The following is a 26055-nucleotide window of genomic DNA, read 5'->3' on the forward strand; positions in this document are numbered from 1 at the left end:
TTTTTTTGCAAAATTAAGTAGATCGTGTGCTACAAGCAAAACACAGAAGTGTGAAAATGTCATAGTATTTTTTTATGGGCTGAGAATTCAGGTGTGCAAGTCGCTTTTACTTTTCGGGTCTCTGATTCTCGCGGCACCCTGCCCTCAGGAGGGGGGTGTGGCATGAATTCGCCTTTCACTGGTGGAGTGAGGAAAGATAAAGCCAGAATCCGAATGGTTGACCTGGAATACAACCCTTTCCTGCAGTTAGATTCCTAACCGGAGATTTCCCCCTTTGCACCACGGTTGCTAGCTAGCTGACAGCTAGAAGCCTATCAAACAAGAGGTATGAAATTTGAAAGACACACTGAAACTAAAGATCCCTGAAGTCACGGTATAAAAGAGTTCCTTTTAATAGTAAAACGTATACCATTCAGCAAGGGTTAATCTTTAGTAGCCTGTGGAGTTTTGGCAATTTGACTGAAGATCAAATGGTTTAACCCACGTTTCTTACCAGAAGAGAATTACATTGGGGAGGGGAAAGAATGCTCCAGTGTGGAATGGGTTTTGAAGGAGGTGGAAAGACAAGGGGAACGTTTACGGAGTCTACTTTTCAAATATTATTGATCACCCTGTTTTTACCAACCGAGTAATTCTGCTGGGTGACCTTTAACCCTCAGCAGTATTTAAAATAAAGAGTGGCAGTCAGAAGACCTGCGATTCATTCCCATCACTTATGCTCTACTAACCTTGGTTGCTTAGTCACTGTCCACACCTGTTTGTTCACCAACTGAATGAATATCCTATGATCAACTTTGTCAATCTTTGTTGAGAAGATCAAATGAGATAATACATATATAATAAGCTTTAAAATTTATAAAAACAAGGGTGCCTGCATGGCTCAGTGGGTTAAGCATCGGACTTCGGCTCAGGTCATGATCTCACGGTTCATGAGTTCGAGCCCCACGTCGGGCTCTGTGCTGACAGCTCAGAGCCTGGAGCCTGTTTCAGATTCTGTGTCTCCCTTTCTGTCTGTCCCTCACCCACTTGTCTTCTCTCTCTCTCTCTCTCAAAAATAAACAATAACTTTTTTTAATTTATAAAAACATACAGGCATTTCTTATGTACCAGAAATGGACAGACACTGGTAATAATGATAGAGCCCTTTAGAAGTTTAGTCTAGAAAAGAAAGCAAACATGTAGTCAGATATTAGCACAAGGAAGCAAATATTACAAGAATATTTTTAGCTCTTTTTAGGAAGATACAGTCGCAGCTACAAAGGAGCTTTGGACTTGCCTGCTCCTGTTCCCAGCTCACTGCTGTTAGCTCTCTCCAAGGAACCAGTCATGAAGAAGCCACACCACAGCCATGGCTTTTAAAGACACCATAAAGACACCCGTGGAACCAGAGGTGGCAATTCACTGAATTAGAATTATTATAACCAGACACAACTTAAAATCTTTGGAGAAGGTATATGCTGACTTGATCAGAGATGCAAAGGGAAAGAATCTCAAAGTGAAAGGACCAGTTCAGATGCCTGCTAGATTCACCACAAGAAAAACTCCTTGTGGTGAAGGTTCTAAGACTCAGGATCATTTTCAGATGAGGATCTACAAGTGACTCATTGATTTGCACAGTCCTTTTGAGTTTGTTAAACAAGATTACTTCCAAGAGTATTGAGCCAAGAGTTGAGGGTGAACTCACCACTGCAGATGCTTAAATCAATTTTTTTAATAACTTGATTATCAGTTGTTAAAAAAGAAAAGAAAGCAAATTTTTAAATGCTGGTAGTACAGCAGAAGAAGCAAGCCACTTTATTGGGGAATAGGGGAAATTGAAGAAAGGGAAGTATCAAGGAAGGCTGTGTAGATGTACGATCTGAATTGGACCTTGTTGGGTAAGTTCAGTGTATGGTCAAAAGGGAGGGAAAGCATTCAGGGCAGAAAATAGCCTGAACAAAGGCACAGTGGTATGAAAGTGCGTGATTCTGGAAAGCCAAACACTTCACTATAGTTAGAACATAAAGTTCAGGGGCGCCTGGGTGGCTCAGTCGGTTAAGTGTCCGACTTCAGCTCAGGTCACGATCTCACGGTCCGTGAGTTGGAGCCCCGCGTCGGGCTCTGGGCTGATGCCTCAGAGCCTGGAGCCTGCTTCTGATTCTGTGTCTCCCTCTCTCTCTGCCCCTCCCCCGTTCATGCTCTGTCTCTGTCTCAAAAATAAATAAACATTAAAAAAAATTATAAAAAAAATTAAAAACAAAAAAAAAAGAACATAAAGTTCATAAAAGTGGAATGACTAGAAAGGCAGACTGGGCCAGATTATGTTGAGTCTATATTAACACTTATATAACTGTCAATGTAGAAATCTATATTAACCATTGTATAAATGTTAATAGAGAAAAGTTATTCAGTTCCTATTATTTGCTGCCATTATGGAAAATATACAAGAGACATAAAGCACTATCCCTTAACACTAAGGTAACTAACTGTTTTGGTTTGCCCAGGACTGAGGAGTTTCCTGCGATGTGGGACTTTTCAGTTGTAAAGCCTGCAAAGACCCAGGCAAACCGAGATCAGTTGGTCACTGTACTTACTACAAGAATAACCCATAGAAATCTGACCATGTATTCCATAGTGTCTCTGAAAATATAGGCAATAATCCATTTGGGTTGTTTGTTTGTTTGTTGTGCCGGGAGCCTCATTCAATATATTTAGATTCCCCAGTACATATCCATCAGATTTTTGGCTCACATGCCAATGTTCATCTTCATGCTTACGTAAGAGAGCTACCGGTTCCAGAACTATGACTATGCCAATAGTGCATGTGGAATGCAGTAGTAAGATCTTTATCTGTAGGCCAATTACTGTTTTTAATCCCCTAAAAAGACTTCTGCGCTAAAGACTAACCCTTTCTAACCCCTGTCGGTTTTTAAGGTGAAATGTGAAAATATATTCACTTAATCCTTTATATATGAAAAAGTAATCTCTTGTGTCATTCTCTCTTGTATCATGATAAGCATTGCAAAGTGGTCTTCTTGGATGGTATACGATGCAGATGTGGAAATGTTCTGAATGGCTTGTGAGCACTTGAAATGTGGCTAGTGAGAATAGGGAGTGATTTTTTTTCTTTTTAAAGGTTTCATGGGTATGAATTTAAAATAATACTGAAATAGCCACATGTGTCTATTGGCTACCATGTTGGACAGTGAAGTGATATAAGAACCATTTCATACACTTTTAGTTGGGCTGGAAATAGTGAAAATATTTTTCAAACATTGATAAATCTGAATCCCAGTTGCTGTAGGCTTCAAATTAGAGCATACTTACTAGTATCACCACGGTTCATTTATGAAAATAAATGTTTAGGGCTGCCTAAATGAAGCCAAGTAAAGAATTATTTCTGTCTTCGCTAACGTAACCTATCTGTGGTTAGCTTTAAAAGACCCTTCTGAAGCAGTTAAGAAATACACATTTTATTTCCAACTCCAGTTGAAAATAAGACTTCATGATTTAGTCAAATACATAATATTCATTGATAAAATAATGAATTTTAAGTTTATTGTTTTCAGCTTCATGGTAATGAATCAAGTCAGAGGGCTATGGTCAGGGATGGTTATTTCTTAAGTGTTAATTTAGTCTTTTTTAAACGTTCTGATTTTCCCTGCATCTAAAACTCTTTCTTTTTTTGGTCTCTCAAATCTGCTTTATCCTCACACTTCTTTTGCCTTTTGCCTCACTATTTAAAATTATCAAGTTATTCCTACTTATAATTTTCAGAAATATGTTATGAATTTCGTGAGATAAACACTAGAGAGCACAGGTTTTTTGTTGTTCTTTTCTTTCTTTTCCTCTCGACTGCTCTCCTCTCTTCTCTCTTTTCTCTTCTCTTCCTTTCCTTTCTTTTCTTTTCTTTTCTTTTCTTTTCTTTTCTTTTCTTAATCAGTAGCTTTTGAATAGTTTACTTTTGTATTTACAGAACAAAAGCTTCCAGCACTATCTCCTTCCATTAAATGGACCAGAGTAATAAATCAAGAATATTATATAATCTAAAACAGCAGTCTAAGGTAATTTAAAGTTTTTTTTTTTTTTAATGTCAGAATGAGATGGTCTATTTCAGCCTTTATTCCATCCACCCACCTTTCTCTTCTCTCTTCTATAATACCTTCTCTATGGAATTTTAACATAATGTCATTTTAATCACTCAGTGGTGTTGCTTTTTTAGTAAGAGAAACACTATCCTGGAGAAATACCAAAATTTTCACATCATTGTTTCTCAGATATGTTCATATATGGTGAGCGCTATTGCTACATTATTATGACATGATGATATATTTAATTCCATCATTCAAACTAATAATTTTTTCCAGTGTATGACAATATTATATGCTTCTAACACAAAGCACGACCACTAACCCTTATTTTCAAAACAAGTAAAAACAGTCTCTAAATTAAGCTACACTTAAAAATCCCCAGTTTTCCATTGTACTTGCCCTATTTATTTGTTCAAATGAGATATGGTAAAGCAAAAATTTAATAAAAATTACTATAGCGAGGTTAAGATTAAGAAGATTCTGTCCATTAGCTTACTTTTTCTTTAAAAATGGTGAAGAAATTATTCCATTTTAATAACAAAATATCTAAATCTACCATGAAAAACACTAGTGTTCTGCCTGAGCATGATTTGAAACTACTGGTTCAGACTATTCTAAGTTAAACTACATTTTCAACTTCTAATTTGTATCCAGGTGGATGTTCGCTCAGTTCCTGGCTGTGTTAGAGGCTGTTTTGAACAATAAAGCATAAATTGGGAAAACGGGATCAAGGGAGGGAAGGAATCAAAACAATAATACAAAGGCTAGCCCAGATTCAACATAATTGAATGGTAGATATTTTAATTCTCTTTTCCATTCATTAGCTCGGAAATACCATGACTGTCTGACCAGTCGAAATGCCAGAAATATAATCCTCCTTTTGGAAAGAGCCTGGCCAAGTGAGGAAAAGACCCAGTTTTCTTAGAATGAGCAATTACTGTATCCAGTTTTCCAAACCTGTATCCAGAAAAACAAATAAAATTATGGATGAAATTTTAAATAGCAATCATCTGATTGCTGATTTCCCTCCTACCAGAACATATTTTAACATGCAGTATGAAAGAGCAGCTGTCCCATTAATTATGCACCACTTTTCTCCTAACTTCAGTATGTCCCCATCCACTTGCCTATTTCCAGTTCCTCAAATAAATGATGCTTTTTTTTTTTCCTTGCCCCAGAGTTTTCACACATACAGTCCCTCTCCTGGATGGTTCCTCTCCTCACTTTTTGTCTGGGTTTAAATACCATCTCTTCAGGGAGGCCCTCATTTTACATCTCATTCTACTATCCTATACTTTTTCCTCATAGTGCTTAACCATAATTTATAATTATACCTACACAAATATATACATACAGTCTCTTTCCAGACTGTAATCAAAAGCCCTCTGTTTGTTTTATCCGACATCTAGAACAATGCCTGGCACAGTTGGCCCTAACACTCACCTTTTTAAAAATATTTGAATAAATACATAAGTATTTTGTAAATTTGACTTATGTGAACAGGCAAGAAACAACGAGATTCCATAGGACTTTATCATTTTGTGCCAAGCCACTCTATCTCCCTTGTCCCTATTGCAGCTTAACACCCATTTAAATCCTGAGGAATCATTGTGGTATTCCTACAGATGCAAGAATCATTATTCAGTTGAATGACTGATCATGACTCCATCAGGATTCCAACTTCTACAAAATTTTCAGCTGCCAGCTATGTTTCCTATGGCAGCCTTAGATGTCCCTCCAGAGCACCCAGAATATTCTTTAAAATCACAGATAACTTTTTCAGATAAATTGTCATCATCATGATATTTTCAGTATTTTTAAACAGTAGGAGGCTACTATCATCATCCAGAAGCTCACACAAAAACGATGACCTCGTTATTTTAGTCATGTGAGACTTGTTTAAAAAAATGTTTTTAACATTTATTTATTTATTTGAAAGACAGAGAGAGACAGAGTGTGAGCGAGGGAGGGGGAGAGAAAGAGGGAGACACAGAATCTGAAGCAGGCTCCAGGCCCTGAGCTGTCAGCACAGAGGCCAATGCGGGACCCGAACCCACAAACCGTGAGATCACGACCTGAGCTGAAGTCGGACGCTTAACCAGCTAAGCCACCCAGGCGTCCCTGTATCATACCATCTTTAAGCATGTCCTGCCTTGCAGTATTACTGGCAGACTGAGGTTCTCCTTTTGGCTACAGCAGATTTTAAATGAAATAGATATGAGTAGGAAGGGAAAAAATAACGAAACTACCATTTATTGAGCACGTATGTGCCAAATATTGTCCAAATATATATATTCTCATTCAGTCCTCACGACAACCCTGTGAGGTAGGTATTATCCCCATTTACACGTGAGGAATCAGTGTTCTGGCAATGTAGATTATCTCTTGAATTTTTCTGTTGACATTAATTTATTATTTATATTATCATTTATAATAATAATTACATTATTATTTATATGTAAATAAATATCCATTTATTTACTTTCATGCTCCCTATTATAGAGATTTTGGCAGCTATATACTAGAAAATCCTATTTTTACCCACTAAATATTAATTTAATGAAGTTTCACAGTACATCAGTGAATGATTGAAAATCAGAAACTACCATCCTTCTGTCTCAGATGACATCGTTTTCTAACCCTTTTAAAGACCTTCTGGACTACTAAGCATTCACATTTCCTACTTATTAAATACATAGTACAGGTGACCCTTGAACAACACAGGGATTAAGTGCGCTGACACCTGCACAGTCAAAAATCTGTATATAACTTTGGACTCCAAAACTTAACTAGTAATAGCCTACAGTTGACCAGAAGCCTTACCAAAAACATAAACGGTCAATCAACACATATTTCGTATGTTCTATGTATTATACACTGTAATCTTACAATAAATAAACTAGAAAAAAAGAAAATGTTAAAATCATAAGGAAGAGAAAATACATTTACAGTATTGCACTGCATTTATCAAGAAAAAAAAATCCATGTGTAAGGGAACCCACACATTTCAAACCTATATTGTTCAAGGGTCAACTGTATATTCATTGTCAGCCTAAAGGACACTCTAGGCTCAGTTTCCCTAGTCTTATGGGGACCAGGAAGCTAGTCTGATGAACAATAGATGTTGAATGTTCTTAATCATGAAAGGACCCCTCCAGCTCCAGTTAAAAGTATTTCCAGGAGAGTTCACTTGTCTCATAAGTAGATAAAAGGAGACCATCTTTCTCCTATCTGTACCCAAAGGGAAGCTCACAAGTTTGCCTTCCTGGTCCTCCTCCAGTCCCGCAAGGATGGACCAGGATTGAAGAACTTTATCTCCTTCCTCCACCACCTCTTTGAAGGATGACCTTGGTGCACATCTATACTCCTTTTAATTCTCTTTCTCATCAGCTTCTTTGTCAGCTTTCTATCCCCTCAGCTGACTGCAACTTCTCTGGGCCCTGTAATAAGTTAGGTAGAGGCATGCTTCAAGAGGAAACCAGCCTGTGGTGGGAGGGCCAGCTTATGAGTGCAATGCCAGACAAACACTGGAGATTTCCAAGCCCTTCTTTGCAACGCTACTATCCACCACCGTCTACCCTGGATCTTCAGGACTGAGACAGCAGAGATGAAACTGTACTCCTCAGTCTCCATGGTAGACGGTGTGGAGAGCCTCATCTCGCATCACTTCAGGTGTCCAGGGAAATGTGTAGGGGAAGGTCCTATTTCTCCCTTTATGTCCCGCTAGAAAGCTGTTTTCTGTCCTTGGAGGAGTTCTTTTCAATAGGATGTGATCACCAGTCAATGTTTCGTGCCCGAGGATCTTCAAAGGATGCTGTAGCTGTAGGAGAGGCTCTCCAGGCTGATACCTGCGACAGCTGCATACAGCTCAGGCACCACCAGCTCAGGCACTTGCAACACAGCCTTGTCATTGGCAGATCGAGCGGCAGTTTCGAGGCGTGAGTGTAGCTCTTTGAGTGAAGGGCGGCTCTCCTCACTCCAGCGCCAGCAAGACTTCATAAGATTGTACCTGAAAGGGGAGCAAGAGAAACCGACTTCCTTGACAAGGCAAATATTTGAGGAACACATCTCTTCCAGTAAAACTTAACAACAACAACAACAACCACCCCGCGATTGTTTAATCTACTTCTCATTGTCCTCTTATATTCTTTCCAGGGAATAATATTCCTTTCTTTTCCTAATACTAAATCTCTTAACATCATCTTCTCATCAGGGTCCTTTTCATAATAGGAATGACTGGGGGCATCTGGGGGGGTTAGTCGGTTAAGCATCTGACTCTTGGGTTTCCGCTCAGGTGATGATCTTGTGGTTCGTGGGTTGGAGCCCTGCATCAGGCTCCACGCTGACCATGCGGAGCCTGCTTGGGATTCTCTCTCTCTCTCCCCCTCTCTCTGCCCCTCCCCTGCTTGCTCTGTCTCTCAAAATAAAGAAGTAAACTCCAAAAAAAAAAAAATTATAGTAGGAATGACTGAGGATTTCTCAAACTAGAATCGGTATGACAAAGCAGTTGTTTTCATTTTATTACCAAAAACTCTCACAAGTTAAGTGTTTCTCATCTTTAGATGTTACTAACTTGTAGCATGACAGGCCATGGCTATAGGGTGTCTCCCAGTAAAAGCTACACTAAGCCAGGAAAATAAGAAATAGAAGAAGAAGAATACAATAAGAAGAATAATATGATTCATATTATTTTGAGTAATCTAGTTAATTAAATATTTCCTTTCATTAACCCAGGCCATTTCCCTCTTTTATTATTTAGCTTCTCCAGGAAATTGCCTTAATCTAGATAAAAGTACTTACCACCTTAAGCTGTCTTCTCTTCAGCCCAGTTTACAAAGAATGAATAATGTCTGTTATCAGACACTTTTTTCATGTCTCATCCCTCTCAAGAACCTACAGTGGCTTCCATGTAAAGCCGACATCCTCCCTGCTAGCTTCTCTGCGTCAGAGACCTTGCCTAACTGAACCCTCTCCTCCAGCTAAGTCAGTGTCTTGCAATGCCTTAGATGTGGTTTTTAACACCCAACTCTGTCTTTGCTGGTGCTATGCCCAATTCCTCGAATACCCTCTATGGTCATCATTTCCTGCAGGTTTGTTTTAGGTCTCAATTCTTCTGTGCAACCTTCCCTTAAAAACCTCAGCCCACACTGCGTCTCCCACACTCCTCACTGTCATACAGTGTAAAAGATGCCAATTTAATAACACTGATGACATTTAGCAAGAACTTATTTATTTTATAAGGCATGGTAGTGGAACTTAACATGCATTGTTTTATTTTAGCCTCACAATAACATTGAGGTAGGATTATCATTATACCTATTTCAAGAAAAGTCAACAATGTTCAGTAAAGTAGCAGGACTAGGAGTGAACATGTGTCTTTTTGACTCTATGACCTGAGTCTGAACTTTTCATCATTCTTTTATATGGCCTCCCATTTTATGTTGATTTTCATATTGCTTTTAGATATCTCCTCATCCAAATACTAAATTCTTGAAGATCAGATACTTTATTGGTTCAGTGTCTCCCCCCCCCCCCCAATATAAAGGACAGCTTTTTACACATTAAAAAAGCCAAGGGGCGCCTGGGTGGCGCAGTCGGTTAAGCGTCCGACTTCAGCCAGGTCACGATCTCGCGGTCCGTGGGTTCGAGCCCCGCGTCAGGCTATGGGCTGATGGCTCAGAGCCTGGAGCCTTGTTTCCGATCCTGTGTCTCCCTCTCTCTCTGCCCCTCCCCCGTTCATGCTCTGTCTCTCTCTGTCCCAAAAATAAATAAACGTTGAAAAAAAAATTTTTTTTAAAAAGCCAACAAGAAAGCTTTCAACAATCATTCCAGTGTATCCACGCAGTATTATTATACTATACATACGCATGTGTGTGAGTGTGTGTGTGTGTGTGTATATAGTTATGATATTTAACACTTATAATCTGCTTGATACAGTCACTGTTCATTGATGTTAAACTCAGGTGATGGAAATTTACCCTTTCAACACTGAAAAATTTATAAATACCAATAATTTTATAAGAAATGTATATTAATATATTCTCCCCTGACTTCTTATAAATATTTTAACCTTTCCTTATATTCTTTAACAAGCCCTTTTTGTACTTCATTGGTTTTGAAACTCTGTGTGTAATTTTTAATTTTTCCATTTTCTGCCTCTGCATTGGCTCACCAGCTGTCCCTTTCTGCTGACATTATTGGCTATTCCTCCCATCTTTCTAATTTCTTCCTACCCTCCTTCTTCTGGTTGACTTCTAATTTGATCAGAATTGGAAAAAATAGATAGTCCATAGTTTTTAAAAGTTAAACGCTAATGAGAGTCAGTGAGTAACTAGGGGAATGGATTTTATGGCAGCCATATTAGAGCTGAGGCTGGTAGTCTCTGACTGATACTGACATTTAGACAGACAAAACACTACTATATTTGCGTTGGATTTGGTCCCCTCCTTACCTATTTTAGAAGGTTCTGAAAGAGTTGAACTTTATCTACTTAGAACCCTCATATAGTTCTCAGTAGTTGCTTCAACATTGTGTGTGTGTGTACACAGATATACACACACATATACACATATGTAAATATATATGATATATGAGCAGATGTATTTAACCGCATAGGTATGTCTAAGGCTGTATATTAGCACATAAAGGACAGATAGGGATCATCTGAGCCACTTTAGAAGGGCAAGATCGACGGGGATCAAAAAGGCATTGTAATGAGAGGAGAGTAGGTCCTAAAAGCCACTTACATGGTATGCGTGCAACTACTTGGTTTCTTCATAATTTTTCTTCTTTGGAGATGCTGCAGGATGCTGGTTGGAGGAACTTCAGGATATGGCGGTGCCCCTGTTGGCATGGAAAAAAAGGAGAGCAGCAAGGGAACCTTAGGTCCTCTAGAATACCAACTATAACATGACTCTTCATGCACTGGGGCTAATTGCCTGCAAAAGGTGGAGCCAAGGGGAAAATACCAGAGACAATATAAGTGTTCCCTGGTGATCAAGTAAGGACACAGCTTAGAGAGTCTGGGGGGTAGAAAAGGTGTTTGGGAGGAAAAAACCTGAAAATTTAGGATAATGTTGAGTCTTTACAAAAGTACCAAAGCAAAGTGAGAAATGAGATGTGCCCTCTACTCCCCAAGCACGGGAAAATACTGCATTTTCTCAATCAAATGGATTAATACATCTCAGGACAATACATTTATGTTTATACAAAATCACCCTTGGAATTATTCTTTGGACTTTAAAATGTGCTTTGGAATTGGTAAAGTGTTAAGGAAAAGAAAGCAAAAAAAAAACAAAAACAAAAAACTAAAAGGATGAGGGGGATTTCATGTCAGCCCAGTTCAAACCTGAGATTGTAGGGAAACCTCTCCTCAGAATATGCCACCCCCCACTCAAATAAACATACTTGGATATTTGCATCCAGGTATATACTACTTTAGGGACCTTCCTTACCTAGAGTCACCATCTCATAAAGCAGGATCCCAAAGGACCAGCTGTGAAAGAAACAAAGCCATTTACTTAGTTTCTATTTCTGCCTTTCTTAAAGAGAGCTCATTTCAACTCTCAGAGGTCTTCAAATAAGAACCCTATAAAGAAGACAATGAAGGGGAAATTAAGGGCATCTGATAACATAAGCAAAGTAATTAAAAAGCACTGCTGCTCAATCCCCTTCAAGTCTAATCTCTTTGTGGACTGGCTTTATGTCTCCTTTCTTCTACATTTCACATTAATGGATGTTTATTATTATTTGCTACACTGTGTGTGTATTTATGGAAACACACAAACACATCTACACAAACAAAAAGAAATGACCCTGTGCATCCTTTTCATCCTTTCCATTTCTTCCTGCTGAAATTCTAACCTTTATTCTTAGCACAAATCCCAGTGAGGCTTTAATCATTTATCTACTATTTCCTCAATAGCTCTAACTGCCCAAACCTAGGAAACACATTAACAGAGCAAGCGTTACACATAATGGGAATAGATATTTGCCAGAGCAATATGATTTGAGAGATGTATATTTCACTATTCTATAACATCATCATTAAACAAGCCATATTTCCTAGTTAAACTTATTACTCCCAGACCCCTATTGAAAAGCAGATGTGAGTGAAGCAGCAGTGGAAGTCTTTTGATTGACTCACCATATTAACTTATGTTCTATTTTTTTTCTGCTGCTCACAACATTCAGGCTAGTAAGATATTCTATATTACCTCTCTGTGCTTCTCCAAGCTGCTGAATTATCTGGTTACCAAAAACCAATCATGATTCTTTACAATACTGTTTATGCCATCATATGTATCAATGTAATTATGTAATCAATTAAATATCAATGCAAAAAAAATGCATTAGCTCCTGAAAACTAGGTTGGATGCTTTGAAAGTATTCTATAAAAATAAGCTGCTAAAAAGAAAGTGTTGTCCAATTGTGTGGGAGAGCCAACAGTAGAAAATTGGAAAAAATAATAATCAGTGTCTGCAGTCAAATTGCTTCACAATTTTTTTCAAGTTTCTCACTCAGAATCATCTCACGCAAAAACTCAAAAACAATGTATTATGCATGCTTTTACACAAGAAATACAACGTATAACTTCATTTAGGAGGTCCGTCCTCATAGAAAAAGCCTTGGCCCTCCCCTAAAAGACCAATCAATACACACATATTTATACGTTTTAAGCCAAAATAAATTATTTGAAGTATGTATATTTCTTTTTATTTTAATAATTACTAGTTTAACAGCTTTTGATTAAGCGGACCTACCTCCTTCAGATAAAGGGGACTCTACTAGATTAAATCCTTGGATATTGGTATGAATAATCTTTTCATTTTTCTTTTCTCTTTCCTAATTATGGCTGCTAATCTAATACAGGAGTCAAACTTTAAAAGACACTAAAAAGGACTGTAGCCAGATGCCCAATATGAGCTCTGTCACAAAACACACATTTCCCCTTGAGAGTCTGTCTGACTTCTAAATAGAGATTTCACATGTAGACATAATTGACAATAGACACAGTCATGGTCAGGGACTGGAGGACACCTAGGTCAAGAAGGGAAGAAGTCTGGGACACCTGGGTGGCTCTGACTTGATTTCAGCTCCGGTCATGATCTCGCGGTTAGAGAGAACAAGCCCTGCATCAGGCTCTGCACTGACAGCAGGGAGACCGCTTGGGATTCTCTCTCCCTCTCTCTCTGCCCCTCACCCCATCACGCTCAATCTCTCTCTCTCTCTATCTCCCCAAAATAAATAGAGAAAAAAGAAGGGAAGAAGTCCAAAGAGCAGGAACAAACCGTACACATCTCCTCTGATGCCAGCTGGTCTCAGCAGAAGCCGTTCTGGGGCGAGCCACTTGAGAGGTATGGGGTAAGTAGCTGGGATGGCCCCTCGGGCATGGACTTCATAAGCCAGGCCCAATCCACAGAGCTTAGCAGTAAGATCACATTGGATCAGGATATTCCTGGCTGCCACATCCCCATGGAACAGATGCTTATCCTGGAGAAATTCCTGTCAGCATAAGATAAAGACGGATCAGCTGTCTGAGGTCATGGCTCGAGTCACAGACAAGGAGAAACAGTCCTAGGAATCCTCAAAAAGACAAGGACATTTTCAACTCTGAACAAGCCTCATTGATAACGACATATCACTTCCAAGGCACTCTAATGAATCGCACATTTTTGCACTGTGTTTAGGATTACCAAACTGAACAAATAACCCGGATAGCTTTAATAAGGTTTGGAAAGTATGATCACCCGCTCTGAGTCAAGCTCTAACTCCTGCCTGACTTTACATTCCTCTCAGATAGGACCCAGCTAGCTATCAGAAAAGGAAGCCGGTTTCAAGTCTCTAGCAGCAATCACCCAAACAAGGTAATATATACACAGTGAAATTGAGGGCCATAGTAATGAATTTACACAGAGCTTTATACCATCTCATTTTGTCCCTAAAATAACTAAGGTGAGTTAGGGAAATACCTTTGCGATAAATCTAAATGATTACGTAAAGCCCCACCGCTTTGAGTGGTAGTAACCAGAACGAGGTATTCTAATTCATAGGAAGTACCACAAATTCTACTCATAATTCTCAAGCCAGGCTGCAGATAAGAATTAATTGCCTGAGAGCTTTTGAAAAAACACACACTTTCCACACCAGCTGTACTTAACCAAAATCTAGGAAGAGGAACCTGGTAATCTTTATTTTTATGAAGTGTCGCAATGATTCTAGCACAGCCAACAAAGCATTTAAAAACCATTGCACCTGGATGATGCTGATTTGCTGCACTCCTTTCCCCCCAACATCAGGCTATTCAAGGGATAAGAAGCTGAAAATCTATACATGACCAAAAAGCTAGAGATTGAGGTCTATGACTGCTAAACAAGAATGACATTAAAAAAAAAAAAAAAAAGTGAGAGGGTAAGATGGTCATTTCCAGTCCTTGATGATGAAGGAACCAGTGACTGGCAGTTTTCTGTCCCCGTGAGGCGAAGTTTTAAAGCAAAGAAATTATTAAAGAATTAAATAATGTCGTGACTTTGTGGTTGTTAAAATTAAGAAAAAAGATAGTATGATATTGCCTTGTAACTGGTAATCTTGAACCTGGTAACCTGGTCAACGCATCCGTGTGGGGCACCACCACAGTTGTGACTCAGAATACAAGGTAGGCTGTATTCTGACACCCAGACTTTATCAAGGGGACATACCAATTAGGCCTTCCAAACGCTGTAGACAATATTCATTTATACATATATACTACTGCTCTTTCGCACCTCACTCCTTCTTTTCTAAGCTTTCCCAGATTCCATTTATATCCCTGGTACATTTCACATCTCAAGGAGGCAAGATATACCAAACACTTAAACTAGTAGCCTCACAGACCCTGATTTTCTATACCAAATGCCAATGTTAAACACTATTATCTAAATAACTTCATAGAAATTGTCATCTAAATTTCCTGGTTAATCCTGACAAAGGTACATTTTTTTTTCTCTTAAATCTTGCTTTCTCTTACCTCTTTATCTAAGTTGGTTTAAAACGAAGGAATGATCTCACTGTTGCCCCTTCTGATATCTTCTTTCCCACTATTCCTTGTTCTTTTTGAAGTTTATATATTTCCTATCACATTTGGTATCAAAACAAGTCTCCAACCAAGCGTGTCCTGAACTAGTCTTTCTTGTTTTTCAAGTACAAAATTGTACACTTCCTTGTGGCTCTGCAGCCTTTCACCCATTTGGTTTCTCTTCCTGTGTCTCCTCCCAACTTGCTCATTATTTGCCATTTTATATCTCTTCATGTTAGTATATATGAGAAAGTAAGAGTATAAAGCATCTAACTCTTGGCCCTGAGTTTTGACCTTTAAGATTGAGAAACCCTTGTAATGTCTATTTTATTTTTGAGACACAAAGACAGAGCATGAGCGGGGGAGGGGCAGAGAGAGAGACACACACACAGAATCCCAAGCAGTTTCCAGGCTCTGAGCTGTCAGCACAGAACCCGATGCGAGGCTCAGACCCACCAACCACGAGATCACAACCTGAGCCAAAGTAGGACGTTCAACCAACTGAGCTACCCAGGTGCCCCAAGACTGAGAAACCTTTTAAAACCTGTCCTGTTCCTTCTACAAACCCTAAGTTGACTACTTTCTGCCCAGAATTACCCATCTTGTAGTATATTATCTAAATCAGTTCATAAAGAAAGAAGCAAAAACAATTTATCAGTGCTTAGGTTTCTGCCCCCTAACTTCCATTTGATTTTCTCTATAATGTATACCCCATTTGGAAATATAAATATTAGAAATATGATTTCAAATACCAGGCTAACAAGAAACATCCATACTATCTGTGGTCATTTTGCCCAGCCTTACCAAAGCCTGGAGGACCTGCCTTCCGATGTGATATACTTGTTTTTCTGTGAGATCATAGAGAAGGCCATCCATGGTCATCACATCCTAAAGAGACAAAGATAAAAGCATTATATCAGAATGACATGAACAGATTTGAAAAAAAAAAAAAAAGAGAGAGAGAGAGAGACAGAGATATTCTCTTTTTATAGGTTTTACTTTAAAGTCTAGTTGGTTAACATATAGGGCAATATTGGTTTCAGGTACAGAATTCAGTGATTCATCACCCACATATTACATCAGTGCTCATCACAAGTGCCCTCCTTAATACCCATCACCCATCAAGCCCATCGTCCCCCACCCCCACCGCCCCACCGCAGCAACCCTCAGTTTGTTCTCTATAGTTAAGAAGCTTTTATGATTTGCTTCCCTCTCTTTTTCCCCCTTCCCCTATGTTCATCTGTTTTGTTTCTTAAATTCCACATATGAGTGAAATCATATGGTATTTGTCTTTCTCCAACTGACTTATTTCACTTAGCATAATATGCTCAAGCTCCATCCACATCATTGCAAATGGCAAGATTTCATTCCTTTTGATGGCTGAGTAATATTTCTTTGCACACACCACATCTTCTTTATCCATTCACCAGTCAATGGACATTTGGGCTCTCTCCATAGTTTGGCTATTGTTGATAGTGCTACTCTAAACATTGGGGTGCATATGCCCCTTTGAATCAGTATTTTTGTATCCTTTGGGTAAATACCTAGCAGTGCAATGGCTGGATTGTAGGGTAGTTCTATTTTTAACTTTTTGAGGAACCTCCACACTGTTTTCCAGAGTGGCTGCATCAGTTTGCATTCCCGCCAACAGTGTAAGAGAGTTCCCCTTTCTCCACATCCTTGCCAACATCTGTTGTTTCCTGTGTCGTTAATTTTAGTCATTCTGACAGGCATGAGGTGGTATCTCATGGGCTTCTTTTATTTGTATTTTCCTGTTGATGAGTGGTGTTGAGCATCTTTTCATGTCTGTTAGCCATTAGTATGTCTTTGGAAAAATGTCTGTTTGTGTCTTCTGCCCATTTCTTACTGGATTATTTATTTTGGGGGTGTTGAATTTAATAAGCAGAGTTCTTAAATGCAAGTATCAAGGCAAAAGAAAAGATACAAAAACATAGGGACTAAGATTCAAGGAGAGGCTAATATCAGAGATTCTCAGATATGCAGAGAAGTACAATAATTTAGTGGCCTGGAAAAACATGTATGTAGATGAATCACAGAATGACGGAAGGTAAGAAATACAAATATATATAAGACTATCCCCTGGATAAAGCAACAATTTTCCTGGGATAGTTTGTGTGTGTGTGTGTGTGTGTGTGTGTGTGTGTGTGTGTGTGTGTGTCAGAGAGAGCGATAATTAAGCACATTAATTCAACACATCATCATTGAATGCCTAATATGTGCCATGTTCCATCTTAGGACCTCAGAACACAAGAGGGAGCAAAATAAACATATCTGCTGCCTTCCGGATCTTACAATGTGACAAACACGTGTGAATCATAATCAAATAATCATGCATAAATATATGCACCATGAAAGTCATGGAAAATAGCACATGATGGTGACAAGAAAAGATCTGAAGGATGAGTGGACAATGACTATGCAAAAAAGAGAAGGGAGAAGTTTGGTGTAATGAGGAAAGCATGTTCCAATGGTCTAAAATAAAGAAGCATAATTGTTTTGAAAATAGAAGCTAGTGAGGTTACAGCAGAGAACAAGTTACAGATGGATAACCTCTTAAAAAGATTTAAACGCCTAAAGACTTGCACATCATCCTGTTTGTACCTCGTTTGGATGAAAACAGGGTCCCTTTATCATACACAATTAGTAGTAAAATAATCAGTCTATTGAGGAGGCTTGATTAATATTGAACTTGTCCATTGGTAAGTGAGGAACTAACTAGGAAAATGCAGCACTTCAGAAAGACGAATATATAGAGAAGTAGGAAAATTGTTAGGAAAAGAACTTGCATTTTAGTCTGGAAATTTCTGAACATTTAAATTTTTTTTAATAAGAATTTAAAGTACAAAAACTTTCAAGCTGATTTCGCCTCATCCACCCTGGCATACTAGAGCAATGTTACGGAATAGAAGACACACTTTTAAGACTAACAGCAACAAAATTACAAGCAGTACTAACAAGAGTTTTTACATGCATAATTTCTGTTAATTTTCATAATAATTTATTTGTATCCCCATTTTACAGATTCAGAAAATTCAGGCTCAGAGAGGTGGCCTGCCCAAAGTCACACAGCTAGTACGATGCAAAGCGTAGAGTTCATATTCTAATCTGCACTGCCCAATCTGGTAGCCATTAGCCACATGTGGCTATTTAAAAGTTTATTATTTAAAATTAAATAAAATTAGCAATTCAGTTTCTCAGTCACATCAGCCACATTGCAAGTGCTCCATAGCCGCATGTGATTAATGGCTACCATTTTGGACAGAGCAGATATAGAACATTTCTATCATCATAAAAAGTTCTATTGGATGGTGATACTCAGTCATTCTGTTACGTTACTATAATGTCTCTCTGCTTCGTCATTCGCCAGGCTAATTGACATGTGAACAGCTAATCAGCCAAGTCAAGCCTTTCCTTCCTAACACCTCTACGCTACCGCTTACCCGCCGGCAGGTCCAGAGAAAGCTGAGCAGGTCTCCTTGGGCCACATCCTCCAACACCATATAGAGCGGCAGCCCTTCTGTGCAGCAGCCTTCCAGCTGTACCAGGTTCTTGTGCTTCCCCAAGTACTGATAGAATTGGATTCGCCCTAAGAAATCCTGCACCTCATAGAGCCCAACTGGTTCTGTGGAGGACAGGAGAGCGATGGGAAGTAAGCAGTCAGAACATTACCTATAAAATGGGAGGTATGAGGGAGGAAGCAACCTCAGATGGCAAAGCTCCAAAGGAGAGTAAGTATAGACAAAAAGTAAACAGAAAGGGAACTAATTAGAAGATAATCCTCAATGTCACTGCTTTTTTGTCAAAGCTAACATAGAATCATAGGTTTTAGAACTGGATAGGCTTTCATTTGCCTAAATAGACAAGTGTTCACATTCAAATATGATCACTGCCTAGGCCTTTTGATTAGTATTCTTGTTTATCCTATCCTTGTTCTGTTGTTTCTATCCCCTATTACTGGCCCATATGAAAAAAAAAGGGGGGGGAAAGAGGGAGGGAGGAAGAAAGGAAGGGAAGAAAACAGTATTAGGGAAAGTGATAGTGCAGAAAAAGAAGGAACAACTTCAAAATCCTCATGCAAGTAATATCCATATGAAAAACTGAGTTCTAGCAGCCTCAATAAGCAAGCTTGAGCTAGGTAAGGTCCCTAAAGAAAACATTTCAGCCTCAAGTTTTCACTTTCTATTCCCTTCTTATTCTGCACACAATGGTGATCCCAGCTATCTGTTGATTAGTCTTCATGTCGGCAAGCTTGTCAGCATTCACTGTTGAGGGCTCGCAATGGAAACGTGAAAAAGGGGAAAGGAAGTCAAACACTTCTCCTTTTACCTTTCAAAGCCTTGATGACAACGCTCTTTGGCTTAGCAGGGTCCCCAGTGTACATCTTGGTTCGATAGATGGCTCCATAACTACCACTGTGGATCTGCTCCAGAAAATCACAGAATTGCTCCCGGGGCACTTGCAGCTTAGCCAGAACATGAGTCATGGTTTGTAGGAGGCTTTCCACCGATGTCTCTTCAAGTGGCACAAACACGCTTCCTCCATGACCTGCTGCCTCCAAGCTTAAGCCTCTAGATGGAGGCACAGGGGCAATGCCTAGAACGAAAAGATGATACCAACCACCGGTTCCCTACCCCAGGGACTCTAGGAGAACAGAACCTGGAACAAACTGGCAAGGAAGTCCCTTTAGCAATTTTCTCTCTGCCCAATGTGAGGATAATTTCTGAGTCTTCTCTGTGAACCAGCATCAATAGCAACCTTTCTAGAATATTTATAATAACCCCATTACTTCTAAGACAACTCAAGATGGATCTCTGGAAAGTGGCAATGACATTTCCTTTCTGTCTCTCTCGGGATTATAGTTCAGTATAAGTATAGTATGGAGACAATTAAGGAAGTTCCTGAATAGGTACTCTACCTCCAGGTACTTAAAGGTAGCAGTAGCTACCAGTAGGGGCTATTGATTAAGTCGATCAAATGGCTTTTAAAGATGGAGAGGACGGTATGGATAACTCCTCAACTCCAAGCCATGGTTATTCTTCCTCCCTTAAGATGTTCCCAAAGTTAATTATTGCATATTTCCTATAGCCTCAGTCAAAAAAAAATCTTCTGGTATTTTCCCCTTTTCTTAGTCAACTTTTCATTTCCAATGAAATGAGAAATTCATTCTTCTCATTAAATCTCCATTCATTCATTCCATCTATTTGACAAATATCACATGTTGTGTGCCAGGCATTGTTCTAGGTGTTGCAAATAGGCAAAGTCCAGATTCTTATGATTACCCTCTAATGGTAAGAGAAAGGAAGCAGATAATAACAAACCAGGTGATGAGTGTTATGAAGGAAAATAGCAAAGTCAGAAACACCAATGATGCTATTTTACATTTGAAGGTCAGGAAAGGGATTTCTGATAAGATGACATTTGAGAAACGCCTGGAAGCAACTAAAGAGCAAACCATACTTGTATTGGGAAGGATATTCTAGACAGAGGGAACAGTAAAAGCAAAGGCATCAGGAAAGAAGCATGCCTGACATATTTAAGGAAGAGAAATGAAGTTAGTACAGCTGGAACCATATGGGATAACTGGAGAATTATATGAGACAAGGCCAGAGAGTGCCCAAGTCATGGAAGGTTATTGAGAGAATTTTGGCTTTTCTAATTCTAAAAAGAAAAAACATTCTATTTTGTTTCAAGGAGAGAATGGCCAGGACTGACTTAGGCCTTAAAAGAATAATTCTGCTGTCCTGTGGAGAACAGACCATAAAGGGATAGTGGTAGTAGAGAATCCAGTTAGGCGTGTATTACAAGGATCTACTAGAGGTGAGAGCTGCCTCGGTTTATTCTGAAGATAGAGTTGACAGGATTTGCTAACGGATTGGACATGGAATGCAAGAGAGAGACGAGTCAAGGAAATCTTCAAGATTTTAGACTGAACACATAGAAGACAGGGCTTGCCATTTACTAGTAGAAAAGACGATTGGGGGAGGACATTTGTGAGGGAATTGCAGGGCCTTCGTTCTGGGCATATTACAAAGATGTGCATCGGATCCAAACTACAAAATTGGTGGTTTGATATAGGAATCTGGAGTTCAAGGGGGACTAGACTCAGATCAGAGAAAGTGTTTGAATCCATAAGACTGAAAATGAGATCGTTTAGGAAGTGACTGTAGATTTAAAAGGAAAAATGAAGTGTTTCGAGAAGGAGGAGGTACAAAACTGTGTCAAATGCTTTTGACAGGCCACGATGAGGACTCAATATAGCTGTCAGTGGTGATCTTGGAAATAATTGTTTTGGCAGAGTGGTGGGGATAAAAGCTTCGGAGAATGTGACAAGTAAAAGTCATCAGAATGAGTTTAGACAACTCCTTTGAGAAGTTTTTCTGTAAGTGAATTCAAAGACAGTGGGGATAAAATGTAGAGAGGGATTGAGGACCAGCCACTATACAATTTCTGATCACTGTCGGGAATTTTTTTCCTTCTTTTCACCCTTAGTTTCATGTGAGCTAAATCTCTTGCATTATATTTTCAGGACAGGACATCATCTCCTACTTAACACTTCAGAGACTGCTATGAAGGCTACCCCTCTTCATCACATAGTCCAGGAGCACAGAGCAGGGCTGGGACGTATTACAGAGTAAAATGTCATCCTTCAAGGCTGGTAACAAGGCATTGGGCTTTACCTACTAATCTTCCTTCCCAATATGTAGACACTCACATGGCCAAATAGTTGATAGTGCAGTAGGAAAAGAAGACAGAAACAGGCCACATGAAGCTTCTCTTGCCTATTGTAGTTTCAACTACCAAGCACATAATGAGTTGCTACTCATGACTTCCTAGAGAAGAGCTCACCTCCATTCAACTCCACAAGAGGGGCCCCAGACCTCCTCTCCCACAGCAGGGACCTCACCTTATAGACGTGGGCTCACTGACACTTGGGTCTTACTTTCTGTAATCTCCATCTTCCTTGAGCCTCTCCCCAGCCCCACTTTGAGTTTTACCTCTGAGTCCAGGAGACTGTTGTTGAGCTCTTTGCCCTCTGATAAAAAGCCACAGGATGACCGCAAGAAGGATGAGGAAAGTGCCCACCAGAATGGTTGGGATGATGATGATCTCATACTGCTGCTCCCGGACAACTGGGTAGGAAATCAAGCAGGAAAAGAAGAGATTGAAAAAGAACCCCAATCTGATATTCACTCAACTTCCCCTATCCACCCGTTCTCAGCTCCTCATACATGAAACAATCATCTCTTCCTTCTTCCCCTCTACTTGCATACAGTGGAACCACTACAGGGAGCAGCTCTCTAATCAGAGACCCCAGTGTCCCTGCTTCTCAGCCTATCAAGTGTGCTCTGTGCCTCATCTTCCATTTTTCCTGCTGGGGTTAAGGACGCAACATCTGGATCTCTGGCACTTGCCCCCCTCTTCAAAGACAATGACCTGGGCACCTGGGTGGCTCAATCAGTTAAGTATCCGAATCTTGATTCTGGCTCAGGTCATGATCTCATGATTCATGGGACTGAGCCCTGTATCAGGCTGTGTGCTGACAGTGCAAAGCCTGCTTGGGATTCTCTCTCTCCCTCTCTCTCTGCCCCTCCCCAGCTCGAGCACTCTCTCTCTCTCTCTCTCTCTCTTTCAAAATGAATAAATAAGCATTAAATAAAAAAGAAAATGACCTCCTGTGTGCCCATTCCTTTATCAACACCGTCTTCATTTCTACTAGAAGTCATCTCATCCTCCTTCTAGAATCTGTGCAGACCTTAGTCTCTGTCATCCTAGAATCAGAAGATAGGCATCTGTGGTGTTTGTCCTTACCACACAGCTTGTCACTGAGACTGCATTCCAATAGCATTCGTGTCATGACCCTCTCATCTCAGCCACACAGCTGTCCACTTCTATGCTTGGCCCTCAGAGAATGCACAGGGCACCACTGAGAAGAATTCCCAAGGACTGAGTTGTTCTAAAAAACATTAAATGGAGCATAGAGAGTTTTAAGACACCTCTATAGATCATTAGGTATTAAGTACATGACTACCTGGAACTTTCTGAGTCATCTATTCATCTTATCCATCTGCCTGATACTTAAGTGTGAAGAACTTTATTTTTTCCTGGCATTTTTCCTTTTTTCTTTTTTTTCTTTTTTTTTTTAAATTTTTTTTTAACGTTTATTTATTTTTGAGACAGAGAGAGACAGAGCATGAATGGGGGAGGGTCAGAGAGAGGGAGACACAGAATCTGAAACAGGCTCCAGGCTCTGAGCGGTCAGCACAGAGCCCGACGCGGGGCTCGAACTCACGGAGTGTGAGATCGTGACCTGGGCGGAAGTCGGCCGCTTAACCGACTGAGCCACCCAGGCGCCCCTCCTTTTTTCTATTATAGAGGGAGTATAGCCCTGATCTGGCTTCATCCTTTCATGCCATTATTTCTCAAATCATTTCAAAGGCTTCCCTTCTACCCAAGACCGCTGCTCCAATGCTTGAGTCCATAGTACCTGTCTGAGCAATTGTGGTCCACAGGCAATATGGGAATGATCTACCTACCCTATGATCCTAAGCAGGTTCGGGGTGCCTGGGTGGCTCAGTTGGTTAAGCATCCAACTCTTGATTTTGGCTCAGGTCATGATCTCACAGTTTGTGGGATGCAGCCCTACGTTAGGCTCTGTGCTGACAGTGCAGAGCCTGCTTGGGATTCTCTTCTCTTCCCTTCCCTTCCCTTCCCTTCTCTTCTCTTCTCTTTTCTTCTCTCTCTCTCTCCCCCCCACTCTCTCTTTCTCTCTCTCTCAAAATAAATAAACATTTTTTAAAAAAACCCTAAGCAGGTTTAATTTTTTTCTGGGTATTACTTATTTTTTAATTGGACCTTCTCCTGCCCATTCTATATAGACAGACACAGGCATTCATTCTAACAAGTGGATAGATTAAAGGGATTATTGCAACCAAGCCATCTTCTTTCTCTTTCTAAAACTATATATATATATATATATATATATATATATATATATACACACACACACATATATATGTATATATAAAATAATAAGGTATTTTACCTTATTTTATATTTTATATTACCTTATTTTATTTTATATTTTACCTTAATTTATATTTTATATGTATATATTTTTACCTTTATTTTATATAAAATAATAAGGTAATAAGGTATATTTTATATATATATATAAAATAATAAGGTAAAGTGATATACCATAAATATCTTTCTCCCACCCCATCATTCTCCATTTATCCCAGTCCCAATTCTCCTCCAAGTAAACGGTAGTTCTTAGTTTCTTGCTTATTGGGCCACAGATGCTTTATGTACATCACTTTTAATTCTACATCATCAGCATATATTTGAAATTACACGTCCAAAAACTTGGTTCTTTCTTTCTGAAGCGAACTGGTGGTTACCACTCTTTTCATATCCATCTACAAACCTTATTTTGCCCTTGGTTAACAAGAGTCTTGCCTGGTTCTAGTCAATGCTGACTGACCTGGAAAAAAAAACAGTGGTGTTTGTTTTTTTTTTTTTTCCCACTGTCTAGGTGATCCTAAGTTTATGATCTAGTTTTGCAGTGATTTGATAACGAGGTAAAACTTTACGAATCAGAGCTGTAGCTTATATAATATTATACTATGTTGTACATATGTGCTATTCACCATATTAGGTGGTCTTTTACTACATTGTCTGTTGTGCTTTATTGTTGGTCCTAATAACCACAGTGTGACTTACGGAGGCAGAGTCACTTAGTGCTGGAAACACATACAAAGAGACCTTCCAGTTCCAGCCACACCCCCTTTTCACTCTTCTTTATGGGGAGATGAGAGTTAAACAGTTTTCTTACCACCCAGAAGAAAGACAGGTGTGTGCTTTGTTGACAAAAGCCCATGCAAACAGAGGAGTAGCCAGGAAGAAAGTAGCACAGAGGAGAGGCACCTGCTTATCGGTGGGCTTGTACCTAAAAAGGGATCTATGCAGTCAATGAATTATAAGATAACAACATCCATCTCCTTTGATTATAAGCCAAAAAGGCAAGGTGAAAGGTGGTTGAGAACGTTTCCACAACTCCACAAGACCCCATGGAAGGAAAAGCCCTGGGACGGGGCCAGAATCAGAGAGCCTCGAGAAGGTGGAGAAGGAGATCTTAAATAATAAAACACTGGCTCAGTCAGGTGAACTCAAAAGCCGTTTGAAAATTTCTCACTGCCATTCTCATTCTTGTTTTCCTTTCCTCTTACTTCCCTTTCAGGGCATTATCAGATGTAATTGTGTTCATCCAGGGAGCAGCCAGTTAAACGAGTTTGGCCCTCTGGGGAATGTTCTGTGAACATAATCTCTCTTAACCACAGTACCAGTAAGAAAAAGTCAGTCAGCAGCCAGCCCCGACTTGCGAGCTCTGCCCAGAAGCCAAAACACGAACCCACTAATACATACTGAAGAAAGAAATGTAAAGGCCTGTGTGCGCATGTATCCTCACTTAGAACTGCTCATGGTGGGCCAGACTCAACTACAGACACGTGGTCAAACATACCCACACCCAATGACTCAAATCCACGCCTAGACCCTGGCACCTACATATCACACTTATTACAGGGCACAGTGTGGTCATTTGGATACAATATAACCTTCTATTACATTTCCTGAACAAGGTTCACTTGCGCATGGATACTTTAAAAAAAATGTTTTTAACATTTATTTATTTTTGAGACAGAGAGAGACAGAGCATGAACGGGGGAGGGTCAGAGAGAGGGAGACACAGAATCCGAAACAGGATCCAGGCTCTGAGCTGTCTGCACAGAGCCCGACGCGGGGCTCGAACTCACGGACCGTGAGATCATGACCTGATCTCAACCGAAGTCGGCCACTTGACCAACTGAGCCACCCAGGCGCCCCTGTGCATGGATACTTTAAAGAAGCTAG

At 39.7% G+C, this 26055-nt stretch overlaps 1 protein-coding gene and 1 pseudogene across 4 annotated transcripts in view; one reads left to right on the plus strand and one right to left on the minus strand.

Annotated features, from left to right (window-relative positions):
- Positions 1-1038: 1038 nt before the first annotated feature.
- On the plus strand, positions 1039-5528 carry LOC128316352 (40S ribosomal protein S20-like; annotated as a pseudogene).
- A 998-nt stretch (positions 5529-6526) lies between these two features.
- Positions 6527-26055, minus strand: part of STYK1 (serine/threonine/tyrosine kinase 1) — a 45108-nt gene continuing 25579 nt past the window's right edge. For 3 of the 4 annotated variants that reach the window (XM_027035570.2, XM_015061807.3, XM_053225830.1), the window contains exons 2-10: positions 22954-23098; positions 22140-22274; positions 19471-19737; positions 18585-18766; positions 15928-16011; positions 13366-13574; positions 11525-11565; positions 10817-10913; positions 6527-8079 (exon numbers count right to left, since the gene is read on the minus strand). In XM_027035570.2, the coding sequence (XP_026891371.1) occupies positions 7875-8079; positions 10817-10913; positions 11525-11565; positions 13366-13574; positions 15928-16011; positions 18585-18766; positions 19471-19737; positions 22140-22274; positions 22954-22999 (1266 nt within the window). In that variant the 5' untranslated portion in view covers positions 23000-23098 and the 3' untranslated portion in view covers positions 6527-7874. Of the gene's footprint in view, positions 8080-10816; positions 10914-11524; positions 11566-13365; positions 13575-15927; positions 16012-18584; positions 18767-19470; positions 19738-22139; positions 22275-22953; positions 23099-24571; positions 24593-26055 lie in introns of those variants that run through there. The other variant, XM_053225829.1, reaches the window with a different exon arrangement.

Source organism: Acinonyx jubatus, chromosome B4 (genome assembly GCF_027475565.1).
Source record: "Acinonyx jubatus isolate Ajub_Pintada_27869175 chromosome B4, VMU_Ajub_asm_v1.0, whole genome shotgun sequence".
Lineage (NCBI taxonomy): Eukaryota > Metazoa > Chordata > Mammalia > Carnivora > Felidae > Acinonyx > Acinonyx jubatus.